General features: G+C 45.9%; 1 protein-coding gene across 2 annotated transcripts in view; it reads left to right on the top strand.

The window, feature by feature from the left end:
• The window catches only part of THOC5 (THO complex subunit 5), a 39,651-nt gene that overhangs the window by 15,638 nt on the left and 10,245 nt on the right, over positions 1 to 13,768 (top strand). Inside the window, exons 7-14 of one of the 2 annotated variants that reach the window (XM_039462404.2) lie at positions 37 to 151; positions 1,829 to 1,961; positions 2,684 to 2,719; positions 6,795 to 6,872; positions 7,504 to 7,544; positions 7,786 to 7,885; positions 9,696 to 9,804; positions 12,864 to 12,965. In XM_039462404.2, the coding sequence (XP_039318338.1) occupies positions 37 to 151; positions 1,829 to 1,961; positions 2,684 to 2,719; positions 6,795 to 6,872; positions 7,504 to 7,544; positions 7,786 to 7,885; positions 9,696 to 9,804; positions 12,864 to 12,965 (714 nt within the window). The remainder of the gene's footprint in view (positions 1 to 36; positions 152 to 1,828; positions 1,962 to 2,683; positions 2,720 to 6,794; positions 6,873 to 7,503; positions 7,545 to 7,785; positions 7,886 to 9,695; positions 9,805 to 12,863; positions 12,966 to 13,768) is intronic. The other variant, XM_039462405.2, reaches the window with a different exon arrangement.

Raw genomic sequence — 13,768 nt, 5'->3', positions numbered from 1 at the left:
GACATTGGGTAACAATGCTCTGTCCTCCCTCAACAGGCTGGCAGAGAAGTACCGTGAATGCCTATCCAACAAGGAGAAGATCCTCAAGGAAATTGAGGTGAAGAAGGAATACCTGAGCAGCCTCCAGCCTCGCCTCAACAGCATCATGCAGGTGGGGCCCATTGGCCTTTTGCTTTGCGGTCACTGACCAGAGGCTGCCAGAAGCCATGTCACCCTTTGGGCATTGCCAGTTCTATTACCATAAATTAAGAGTATGGTATAAGGATGGCCTTGTCTGCATCCCTAACAAGTTGGTATGATATGCTTGTGTCTGGGAGGAGGAAGTGCTGGCCATATGGGCTCAGGAATATATTACATACATTGACCTGGGTGTTCTCATCCAGAGCCTCCTCTGGGTACCATACTTTCTCAGACTATCTAAGTTCAGTTTACCCCCTGCATGACTCCCACCAGCCATACAATCTCCTGGCATTTACACTTGCTTCCTGTGGATGTCTGGATGCCCCTGGAGTAAGTTGTTATCTGGACAATATTGGAGTCTCCCAGGCCATTGACATTCATATGTCTCCACTTATTTTGGAATTGACTTTTCTCAGGTTTTTGTGTAGAGGATACCTTTCATTTATTTATTTTATTGTTTAATTTTTTTTGAAACAGAGTCTTGCTCTGTTGCCCAGGCTGGAGTGTAGTGGCATAATCTTGGATCACTGCAACCTCCATCTCTCAGGTTCAAGCAATTCTCCTGCCTCAGCCTCCCAAGTAGCTGGGATTACAGGTGCGCACCACCACACCCAGCTCATTTTTGTATTTTAGTAGGGATGGGATTTCACCATGTTTGTCAAGCTGGTCTTGAACTCCTGACCTCAGGTGATCCACCTGCCTCAGCTTCTCAAAGTGTTGGGATTACAGGTGTGAGCCACCGTACCTGGACTGTTTATTCTTATTTGATGTTTTCTTGATAGTATTGAATTGCATCTTTTTATAATTTCTTATTTTTAATTCATTTTTATTTTTTATGGAAATGGGATCTCGCTGAGTTACCCAGGCTGCTCTTGAACTCCTGGCCTCAAGTGATCCTCCTGCCTCAGCCTTCCAAAGTTCTGGGACTACAGGCATGAGCCAGGGGTACCCTGGCAGTAAGTAAAATAAAATAGTTTTATTTTCTTTTTGTTTGTTGCTAGGATAAAGAAATACAATTTTTTTTTTTTTTTTTTTTTTTTTGAGACGGAGTTTCGCTCTTGTTACCCAGGCTGGAGTGCAATGGCACGATCTCAGCTCACCACAACCTCCACCTCCTGGGTTCAAGCAATTCTTCTGCCTCAGCCTCCTGAGTAGCTAGGATTACAGGCACGCACCACCACGCCCAGCTAATTTTTTGTATTTTTTTTAGCAGAGACGAGGTTTCACCATGTTGACCAGGATGGTCTCAATCTCTTGACCTTGTGATCCACCCGCCTTGGCCTCCCAAAGTGCTGGAATCACAGGCTTGAGCCACCGCGCCCGGCAAGAAATATAATTTTTTTATGTTGAGCGTTTTTTTTTGTTTGTTTGTTTTTTTTTAAAAAAAAACGGGGTTTCACCATGTTGGTCAGGCTGGTCTTGAACTCCGACCTCAGGTGATCTGCCCACCTTAGCCTCCAAAGTGCTTGTATTACAGGTGTGAGCCACTGTGCCCGGCCAATGTTGAGCTTTTATCTACCTATGAGTTCTATTAATTTATCATGTATCACTTTTACAAATAATGATTTACAGCCACTAAGTAACCACTTGTTCCTGTGTAGATTGGCTGAAAAAGGAAGAACAAAAATCCATCTCTTGTTGTGTGCAGGCTTCCCTTCCGGTGCAAGAGTACCTATTTATGCCATTCGACCAGGCTCACAAGCAGTATGAGACAGCCAGGCACCTGCCACCTCCCCTATATGTCCTCTTTGTTCAGGCCACTGCATATGGGCAGGCCTGTGGTGAGTATGGGGACTGGGTGAGGACGAGGGGCTGTGGGAGCAGCAGCTGTGGCTGAGTGAATCAGTTGGAAGCAGTACCTGCTCAGGAAATTTCTCAATCTTGCCCAGAAGCCCTCAGGTGACAGACGCTTTCTTCCCTTTGCACTGCCCAGCATGGCTGCTCTGACCAGCTAGCCTAAGGCTAGATTAACCTGATGGGCATTTCAGAATGGGTAGCTTTGAGTCATTCATGAGCCTGGCTGGATGGCTGTGGGGTACAGAGCCCAGGCAGCCTGTCTGGGCTCTCAGGTGCTCACCCCATCAAGGCACGCTTGGCAGGTAGATCAGTGCCTCTTGCTCTGTTGCAGGGTGGGGGTGCCTGATGAATACAGGTCTCAGCCAGCTCTTCTAGGCTTTCATCATGCCTTTAATCAGGCTACATGTCTTCATGCTAAATTGCCAAGTTAGATGATATGTCCTCATTAAGCTTGAGGGCAGCTTGTGACTCTGCTAGAGTTTTGAGAAAATTTTGGAGATGCTGCCTTTTTCCTAATGCAGCTTTCATCCAGCATCCAAATATTCTCCCCCACCCCACCCCACTGCATCAGACAGACATATACTGCACCAGTGCTTGCTTCTCCCCCCACCTTGGGCACCAACACATTACTGTCTCTCTTCTTGTGTCTTCCTCGTCCTTCTGGTCCTCCCCTCCCCTTTGTTCTCCCTCCTGTTTCCATCATCAGCTCATATGAAATCCTCCTCCCAGCCCCCTAGACAGGGTGAGTAATTTTCTTTTCTTTTATGTTTAAAATTGGCTTGTTCCATTCCGATGTTCCTATAGAATGCTAATATTAAATGGCTGAAAAAAGTAGTCTGGTATTTGCCAGTGGTTGATGAGGACGACTAGTTGTTCGGGGTGAAGGGTGGTGATTCACACAGGGTTGCCATAGATAAGGCAGTAGTAGTCAGCCACTTGGGGGAAATTTGCCATCCCTCCTTAGTGTGGCTAGGCAAACCATTTCAGGATCTTGGGACCATCTGTATCCTTAACAGTGAAGTTGGAGGGTGGTGGCCTGTCTGACCTCACAGCATTAGACCCTCAGAGTTCCAGAAAGGAGGGCCCAAGACATCACTCAGTGATGTGTCAAATATGGTGTATGCATCAAGCTCTTTGCTCATGTGCTGGAGAGGCCAAGCTTAAGTAGAACAGACCTGGTCTTGAATCCTGGTTATCAGCCTTGTGGCTGTGGTATCCAGTTTCTCTGAGCCTTAAGTTTCTCATCTGTAAATGGCTGTAATAATGGTACTACTGCTGTAGGGTGGTTGTGAGGATTAATTTTTTTTTTTTTTTTTTTTTTTTAGCCGAGCACAGTGGCTCATGCCTGTAATCCCAGCACTTTGGGAGGCCAAGTTGGGCCGATCACGAGGTTAGGAGATTGAGACCATCCTGGCTGCCTGTATTAAAAATGCAAAAAATGGCCGGGTGCGGTGGCCCAAGCCTGTAATTCCAGCACTTTGGGAGGCCGAGGCGGGTGGATCACGAGGTCGAGAGATCGAGACCATCCTGGTCAACATGGTGAAACCCCGTTTCTACTAAAAATACAAAAAATTAGCTGGGCATGGTGGCACGTGCCTGTAATCCCAGCTACTCAGGAGGCTGAGGCAGGAGAATTGCCTGAACCCAGGAGGCGGAGGTTGCGGTGAGCCGAGATTGCGCCATTGCACTCCAGCCTGGGTAACAAGAGCGAAACTCCGTCTCAAAAAAAAAAAAAAATGCAAAAAATTAGCTGGGTGTGGTGGCATGCATCTGTAGTCCCAGCTACACAGGAGGCTGAGGCAGGAGAATGGCTTGAACCTGGAAGGCAGAAGTTGCAGTGAGCTGAGATTGCGCCACTGTACTCCAGCCTGGGCGACAGAGCAAGATTCTGTCTCAAGAAAAAAAAATCTTATTTTTGGCCAGGCGAGGTGGCTGACGCCTGTAATCCCACCACTTTGGGAGGCTGAGGCAGGTTTATCATGAAGTCAGGCATTTGAGACCAGCCTGGCCAACATGGCGAAACCCTGTCTCTACTAAAACTATTTTTTTTTTTTTTTGAGACAGAGTTTCGCCCTTGTTACCCAGGCTGGAGTGCAATGGCGCGATCTCGGCTCACCGCAACCTCCGCCTCCTGGGCTCAGGCAATTCTCCTGCCTCAGCCTCCTGAGTAGCTGGGATTACAGGCATGTGCCACCATGCCCAGCTAATTTTTTTTTGCACTTTTAGTAGAGACGGGGTTTCACCATGTTGACCAGGATGGTCTCGATCTCTCGACCTCGTGATCCACCCACCTCGGCCTCCCAAAGTGCTGGGATTACAGGCTTGAGCCACCGCGCCCGGCCTAAAACTATTTTTTAAAAATTATCCTGGCATGGTGGTGGGTGCCTGTCATCCCAGCTACTCAGGAGGCTGAGGCAGGGATAATTGCTTGAACCCAGGAGGCAGTGGTTCCAGTGAGCTGAAGTCATGCCACTACACTCCAGCCTGGGCTACAGAGCAAGATACTGTCTAAAAAAAAAAAAAAAGATATTGCCGGGCGTGGTGGCTCAAGCCTGTAATCCCAGCACTTTGGGAGGCCGAGGTGGGTGGATCACGAGGTCAAGCAATCGAGACCATCCTGGTCAACATAGTGAAACCCCATCTCTACTAAAAATACAAAAAATTAGCTGGGCGTGGTGGCGCGTACCTGTAATCCCAGCTACTCAGGAGGCTGAGGCAGGAGAATTGCCTGAGCCCAGTAGGCGGAGGTTGTGGTGAGCCGAGATCGCGGCATTTCACTCCAGCCTGGGTAACAAGAGCGAAACTCCGTCTCAAAAAAAAAAAAAAAAAAAAAAAAAAAAAAAAAAAAGATATTATATTGAGGGGGATGTGAATATGAGTTTTCATATCATAAGCTTTAGAAATACACACACACGTGTGTGTGTATTTGTATGTGTGTGTGTGTGTTTGTTTTCCTGAGATAGAGTCTTGCTCTGTCACCCAGGCTGGAGTGCAGTAGCACAATCTCAGCTCACTGCAACCTCTGCCTCCTGGATTCAAGCAGTTCTCCCTGCCTCAGCCTCCCGTATAGCTGGGATTACAGGCGCCCACCACCATGCCAGGCTAATTTTTGTATATTTAGTAGAGATGGAGTATCACCATGTTGCCCAGGGTGGTCTCAAAGTGCTGGGATAACAGGTGTGAGCCACCATGCCTGGCCTAAATATTAATTTTTAATAATTTAATAATTAAAATTATAAGCATCAGCTCATTCAGTCCGAACCACTAATAGGGAAGCTACTATTTTTCTTTTTTTTTTTTTTTGAGACAGTTTCACTCTCCTTACCCAGGCTGGAGTGCAATGGCGCGATCTCGGCTCACTGCAACCTCCACCTCCTGGGTTCAGGCAATTCTCCTGCCTCAGCCTCCTGAGTAGCTGGGATTACAGGCACGCGCCACCATGCCCAGCTAATTTTTTGTATTTTTAGTAGAGACGGGGTTTCACCATGTTGATCACGTTGGTCTCGATCTCTTGACCTCGTGATCCACCTGCCTCGGCCTCCCAAAGTGCTGGGATTACAGGCTTGAGCCACCGCGCCTGGCCCTATTTTTCTTTCTTTTTTTTCTTTTCTTTTTTTGAGGTGGAGTATCACTCTTGTTGCCCAGGCTGGAGTGCAATGGCACGATCTCAGGCCATTGCAACCTCTACCTCCCACGTTCAAGCAATTCTCCTGCCTCAGCCTCCCGAGCAGCTGGGACTACAGGTGCATGCCACCACACCCAGCTAATTTTTTGTATTTTTAGTAGAAACGGGTTTCACCATATTTGCCAGGCTGGTCTCAAACTCCTGACCTTGTGATCCGTCCGCCTCGGCCTCCCAAAGTGCTGGGATTACAGGTGTGTGGCACCACGCCCAGCCATTTTTCTTTTTTTTTTTTTGAGACGGAGTATCACTCTGTTGCCCAGGCTACATTGCAGTGGCGCGATCTCAGCTCATTGTAACCTGCACCTCCTGGATTCAGGTGATTCTTCTGTCTCAGTCTCCTGAGTAGCTGGGATTACAGGCTTGTGCCGCCATACCTGGCTAATTATTTGTATTTTTAGTAGAGATGAGGTTTCACCATGTTGGCCAGGCTGGTGTGGAACTCCTGACCTCAAGTAACCCAACCACCCTCGGCCTCCCAAAGTGCTGGGATTACAGGTGTGAGCCACCGCATCTGGCAGTTACTGTTTTTCAAGTCCCAATTTCATACATACAGAAACTCAGGCTCAGACAGTGACATACATTTCCAGGTCATGTGTTTGGGAATTCGTTAGGCAGGGACTCAGGTCTGGGACTGGACTGCAAGATTCAAGTTCCTATTTACTGTCCTACTGCCTTCCAGCTCAGTGAGTCAATGACAGCCATGTGCTTGGCATGGTGTAGAATAGAGAATAAGCACTTAGGTGGGAGCCATTGTTTCTGGGATGTGGACAGGCGTGGATTTCTGGTTGGGAACCTCTAAGACAATTGGCAGAGGACTTCCATTCGACTTTAGGCCCTCAGTTTGAATTTCTGTGCTTTGGTGTGCACCAAAAGAGAGACATTCACTGCTAGTCTCAGGTGATGCTGGTTTAAGAATTTGTGCTTAAGTTATTTGTTCTTGGTAAGTGACAAAAAAAGAATTCAGTGTCCCACCTTGTTTCTCTTCGTCTGGAGCAAAGACTTTTGCCCTTCCACCCTTAGTCAGCAAGGAGCTGGGGCAGAAGTGGGAGAAATGCAGCCCAGAGCTGGACTGCTGGTGCCGCTTAGCACCTTTCCTCAGCAGCTTTCCTACCCAACTTCTTCTTGCCCCCAGATAAGACGTTATCTGTGGCAATTGAAGGCAGTGTGGACGAAGCCAAGGCTCTGTTCAAGCCTCCAGAGGACTCCCAAGGTAATGTGGTGGTTGGGATGCCTCCTCCAGGGACACCAAGGCACCATCCAAGGGCAGTCCTTGTCTTTGGAGAACTAGCTTGACTGGTTCTGTGTAGCAGGAAGCTTGACGTGAATGTCTTAGCACCCTGGGGTAGGCAGGAAAGAGAGCTCACTTCCTGGAGTCACAAGGTGCAACCTGTGGGTTTCACCTCTGCCACTCACTAGCTGCCTGACCCCAGGAAGGTATTTAACATTTCAGAGCCTCAGCTTATTCATCTGTGAAAACCATTATTTATTATATATTTAAATATATGTATAAAAATATATATTTATTATACATTATATATATATTACCATTATTTATGTTACTATTATCACCACCACTACCACCACCATCACAAGGAGGGGGCCTGTATTCCATTTAAATCACATCAAAAAGCCCTTTGAAAAAAATGGTTTATAGGTCATTCTTCTTTTTCCTTTTTTCATCATCATGTTTTCTATACTGAATAAGAAGCAGCAAGTTAATTTATTATTTATTATAGAGAAATTCATTTATAAAAGACAGAGTCAGGGCCCGGTGGGTTGGAGTGCTTTAGGGAGCATTTGGAGCCTTCTCACCTCTAGCTGCCTTCTCTCTGTGGCTGCAGATGACGAGAGTGACTCAGATGCTGAGGAGGAGCAGACCACGGTGAGAACCATTTCCTCTTGTGGGGGCATCGAGCAGCTGCATGTACTGGAGCATGCTTGTTTGCAGGTGCCATCCTCCCTAGAAGCAGAAGAAAGAGGTTTGAAAGGACTGCTGGGAGGGGAATCTGGCAACCCAGCTAGCTGAAGCAGCAGGTGCCAGGCAGTAGGGCTGAGGCCCTGCCTGAAAGGAGTGGGAAGGGGAGATTCGTATGCTCATCAGCTTGGCACTTCCCTTTGTCCAGAAACGCCGGAGACCCACGCTGGGGGTTCAGTTGGATGACAAACGCAAGGAGATGCTGAAGAGGCACCCACTGTCCGTCATGCTTGACCTAAAATGCAAAGGTCTGGCTGCACTCACCTTGTTTAGGGGATCTGGAGCACCTAAGAGTTCACCCAGCTGCAGGTGCAGAGGGTTCCGGGAGCCAGATGCCTATTGGCCCAACAAAGGATTCCCATTTCCTATTGCTTTGTATGGAATTTGTTTCTTTTTGTTGTTAAGACATAACCATAACAACATAGTAACAAAAGTCCAGTCACATAAGGGGGAAGTTTGAGAAAACCACACCTCTTTCTGAATCTGACAAGTCAGATATCCAGAACAAATTGCAAAAGTATACAGGTTTTGAGTAATGAGACCAACCTGTTTAATTTAATAAACATAAGTAGAACTTTGTATTCTCCAGAGTATATGTTTTGAAGTTGGTTTGTATGAAGAAGTACCACATAATAAAAAGTTCTAGCAGTATAAGAGCTAACAGTAAAATTTAAGTTTCTCTCTCACCCCAGGTTCCTAGATACCAGTCCTACATCTGACCTCCAAGGGCAATCATTATTATAGACTTCTTATATATTTTCTAGAAAGATTCTTTGCAGCTGGAAGCTTTTATACAAATGTGTATTTATCCGCTTCCCACTTTTATTTTTCACACAAATGGAAATAGGCTGTACACACTGGTTGTCTCTTTGCTGGTTTTTAGAGCTAGGTTCTCACTCTTGTCACCCAGACTGGAATGCAGTGGCACGATCATGTCTCACTCCAGCCTCAACCTCCTGGGCTCAAACAATCTTCCCACCTCAGCCTTCCAAGTAGATGGAGCTACAGGCATGTGCCATCATGCCAGTTAATTTTTGTATTTTTTGTAAGAGATGGGGTTTTGTCATGTTGCCTAGGCTGGTCTTGAACTCTTAGAGGCTCAAACAATCGTGCCTCAACCTCATAAGTAGCTGGGACTGGAAGCATACACCACCGTGCCTGGCTTTGAGATAATTTTAGATTGATAGAAGACTTGCCAAGGTAATGAGTTGCCATATACTCTTCATTCAGCTCCCTTAAAGTTATGTCTTAGTTAAAGATGGTATGATTAGCAGTGATCTACACCACTCTTAATTTAATTGGTCCAATATGTTAACTAAATGACAGAATTTTTTCAGTTCCTTCCTTTTTCAATTAATGTCCTTTTTCTGTTCCAAGATCCAAGCCAGGGTCTCACATTGCATTTAGTTGCCATGCTTCTCAGTCTCTCCAGGCAGTGACAGTCCTCAGTCTTTCCTTTCGTTTCATGACTTTGAATAGACTGAGATTGTGGATTTGGGGGGAGAAGAGCATAGATGAGGTCATCGCTATCATGTCATATTGAATACATGATACCGCTGTCTTATTTCTGGTGACACTGACCTTGATCACTTTGTTCCCTTTCCATCTTGTCTTTGTTAGGAGAGTCACTAAGTTTAGTCCACATGCAAGGACAGATAAATTAAGCCCTAACTCTTGGAGGGAAGAGTAGCAAAGAATTTATAGATGCTCTCTTTGCTTTTTGATCATTATATTACCATTGTGATTTTATTTTTATAGTAAATGATTGTAAAATCCTCTTTGAATTTTTTTTATAATCCTGTTTCTTTTTGTTTATTATAATTTCAACTTTGTTATTTTCGACTCTGGGGGTACATGTGCCGGTTTGTTACACTGTATTGCATGGTGCTGAGGTTTGGGGTCTAAATGATCAGTCACCTAGGGAGTGGGCGTAATACCCAGTAGTTAGTTTTTCAATGCTTGACCCCCCTTCCCTTGTTACCCGCTGTGATTCTATGATTCTGTTGACTCTGCTCTGAGTGTTTCACTCATAAATTCTCTCGTCTTCCTCTCCTCCAGATGACAGTGTGCTTCACCTGACTTTCTTCTACCTCATGAACCTCAACATCATGACAGTAAAAGCCAAAGTGACAACTGCCACGGAGCTGATCACCCCCATCAGTGCAGGGTATTGGGCAGGCGCTGTGGCGAGTGAAGTGTGGGATGGGGAGGTGATGAGAGCCTTGTTGCGGGGCTGCTCTCGCTTCCTCCCTCTGGCTCTAGAGAGGTCCACGACTGTGTTGACTTGTCTTGTATCCAGATGGACTAGAAGACTTGGCACATTTTGGTATTTAGAAAGCACTCTCTGACTTTAATTTGTGAAGTCCTCTTACTACACAGCAGATGACAAAAGTGACAACTGCATATTTGCAAATTGAGTAGGTGGGGCAGAACACCAGCTTTTTGTTAGCAGTGGAAAGTGTGAGAATATAGAATGAGATTTGGCAGACATTTTCAGGTTGGCAAATTTAGGCCACTCTTTCCCTTTTCCCTTTTTGTCCCCAGGTGCTGGAATTTTTGCTCCCCAGCTCAGCTCAACCCCATGTCCTTATCTGGGTGGTGGGAGGATTGTGGTGGTTCCCTGTGAAAGTTTTGAGAAGAGGGAACAGAGGCATAATAATGACAGCCATCACTGCATTCCCCAGGAAGGCCCTGACCACAGTGCCCTTTTTTTAAATTTCTATTTTTGCTGATACGTGGTCTCACTGTGTTGTCCAGACTGGAGGACCGTTCCATGATCATAGCTTACTGTGGCCTGAAACTTCTGGGCTGTAGTGATCCTCCCACCTCAGCCTCCTGAGTAACTAGGACTATAGGTGCACGTCCCTGTGCCTGGTTCACTTTCTATTTTTGTTTTATAGAAATAGGGTCTTGCTATGTTGCCCAGGGTGGTCTTGAACTCCTGGCCTCAAGAGATCCTCCTGTCTCTGCCTCTCAAAGTGCTGGGATTACCAGCATGAGTCACCATACCTAGCCCATTCATGGCATTCTTATTCTGCAGCCGTGGGTGGGAAGAAGGGTCAAGGGGACTGAGGGTGAAATAGCTTCCATTCACAGGATCACTGCCCTGACCACTGTCAGCTGTAGAAAGACCACTGAGGCTCAGGGAGCTACAGCTCTGGTACCTGGTGGAGTGGGGCTCTTTATACTCCTTCCAGATCTCCATGATGATGATGTCTCCTGGGTTTTAGACTTTGCACTTAAAGAGTCTACATCCCCTTCAGGCCACAGCAGTTTTGGCTGCTGTACCTAGAGTGTCGCTGGACTACCCAGGGGTGCTCTGTATGAAATTGACCCTGTTCCCATCTGACCCAGCAGAGGGAGCCCAGGGCTTGCTTCTGAACATCCAATTATACTATACAGGGCTCTCAGTTCAATGAGGAGCTCTGGGGCCCCCACATCATGGTAAAGCTCATCATGAGCATTCCACTTATTCATTTCTCAGGTGCCCTACATGCTAGTAACAGGACTGCAGCCTGGCTTTATTGCATGCTCAACTCCAGCTCTTAGCTAACCTGGCCTCAGAATCTGTTTCTTCACTGTGTGGTTGTTCATTGTAATATCCCCTTCCATGGTGCTTGTGAAGAATAAGGTCAAGTGCTTAGTGTAGATGAATCTCTTGGTGAAGGACAGCTGATTTATAATCATTGACTCTTGTAACTTTCATAGTGGCTCTACAGGGTAAATTAACTGAGGCTCTGGACAGTTAAGGGGTTACCGCAAGCTCTGCATTCTAGGTTCAAGCGATTCTTCTGTCTCAGCCTCCTGAGTAGCTGGTATTACAGGTGCCCACCACCACACCTGGCTAATTTCTTGCATTTTTTTTTTTTTTTTTTGGTAGAGACAGCGTTTCACTATTTTGGCCAGGGTGAACTCCTGACCTCATGATCTGCCTGCCTCTGCCTCCCAAAGTACTGGGATTACAGGTGTGAGCCACCGCACCCAGCCCGATTAAACTGTTTTTAATAATTTTTCATTTTTACTAAGGTTTTTTTTTCTGTTGTTGTTAAGACAGTCTCAACTACTCATTGCAGCTTCTACCTCCCTAGTTCAAGTGATTCTCCTGCTTTAGCCTCCCAAGTAGCTAGGATCACAGGCACACGCCACCACGTCCAGCTAATTTTTGTATTTTTAGTAGAGATGGGATTTCACCATGTTGGCTAGGCTGGTCTCGAACTGCTGACCTCAAGTGATCCACCCGTCTCAGCCTTCCAAAGTGCTGGGATTACAGGAATGAGTTACTGGGCCCAGCCATTACTAAGGCTTTTTAAATCCCTTATTTTCCATCAAAATGTTATAACAAAGGTTTGACTGGTTGAGAAGTTTTTTTGTTCTGGTGTTAGATTTTTATGACTATAGATAGCTTTTCCTTTTATATTCATCGTTTTTGCCAAGTTTGGTTGTCTTGAGCCCCATGTTGCAGATATAAATTTTGCCAAGAAGGTTTGATTCCTTCATTAGGCTTTGTCAATTAATAATCTTCATCATGGGCAGAGAGAGTTAATGTTTTAATTTAATTTAATTTTTTTAATTAATTAATTTATTTATTTATTTATTTTGAGATGGAGTTTCGCTCTTGCTACCCAGGCTGGAGTGCAATGGCGCGATCTCGGCTCACCGCAACCTCTGCCTCCTGGGTTCAGGCAATTCTCCTGCCTCAGCCTCCTGAGTAGCTGGGATTACAGGCACGCGCCACCATGCCCAGCTAATTTTTTTTGTATTTTTAGTAGAGACGGGGTTTCACCATTTTGACCAGGATGGTCTCGATCTCTTGACCTCATGATCCACCCGCCTCGGCCTCCCAAAGTGCTGGGATTACAGGCTTGAGCCACCGCGCCGGGCCGAAGGGATGAGCTTTTAAAAAAATAATGATTAAGAGTACTAGTCTGTTTGATCAGACAATATAAACCCACCTCTAGTACTTCCTAGCAGTGTGATCTTGAACAAATCCTATCTTTTAAAGCCTTGAGTTTTTCCCTCTGTAAAACAGAAATGATAATCCTCCCTCATAGGGTTGTAAGGATGCAATGGCCTCAAGCATATAAAAGGTCTGGCCCACAGGATCGTTAAATAAATTATGACATTGGTCATCAGTGAGGCAGGGCATTACCATCCCCAAATGCCCAAGCCTAAGTTGAAGAAAGATGTTGGCTACATTCTCACTGCGGACTCTTTTCCCTTTTCTAGTGACTTGCTGTCTCCTGACTCAGTCCTGAGTTGCTTGTATCCTGGGGATCATGGAAAGAAAACTCCGAATCCAGCCAATCAGTATCAGTTTGATAAAGTTGGGTGAGTCAGCGGTTTCCTCCTCTGTCAGTCTCTCTACTTCTGAGTTTCTCTGGTGGCTCAGCTAAATACACCTGTTAGGGCCAGAGGTAACCCAGAGGATAGCAAGGACCACAGGGTAGATGGGAATGCTTGTTCTTTCTTGCTTACAAGTGAAGGGAGAACATGGAAAAGAGTGGAAGGATCAAAACTCAGAAATATGCTGGGTGTGGTGGCTCATGCCTGGAATGCCAGCACTTTGGAAGACCAAGGCAGGTGGATTGCTTGAGCTCAGGAGTTCGAGACCAGCCTGGGCAACATGGTAAAACCCTGTCTCTACAAGAAATACAAAAATTAGCCAGGTGTGGTGGCACATACCTGTAGTCCCAGCTACTGGGGAGGCTGAGATAGGAGAACCGCATGAGCCCAGGAGGTTGAGGCTGCCCTGCACTCCATCCGGGTGACAAAGCCAGACCCTGTCTCAAAACAAAAACAAAAATGAAAACAAAGGCTAACGCCCTTTTCAGCCTTAGCCCATCTGCACCCAGATTAAAAAAAAAAAAAACAAAAATCCACTCTGGAAACATAAAAGAATATAGGATACGATAGAAATGTTTGACATTTTAATTATCTGAGGATTAATAATTTTTAAAATATTTTCTAAATTGATAGACCAATAAAGTACACTGCCTTTGTATTTGATACTTGCTTCTAAGTTAAAGGCTGCAAGAGGAAAAGGAAAAAAAGGGAAAGTGAATGTGAGAGAGGTGAAATTCACAGTAGGGAACTGACAAAGCTGAAGGGCTTTGCCAGCAGCCTGGCTATGA

This window comes from Saimiri boliviensis, chromosome 21 (genome assembly GCF_048565385.1).
Source record: "Saimiri boliviensis isolate mSaiBol1 chromosome 21, mSaiBol1.pri, whole genome shotgun sequence".
In the NCBI taxonomy this organism is placed as follows: Eukaryota; Metazoa; Chordata; class Mammalia; order Primates; family Cebidae; genus Saimiri; species Saimiri boliviensis.
This window is presented reverse-complemented; position numbering and strand designations above follow the sequence as displayed.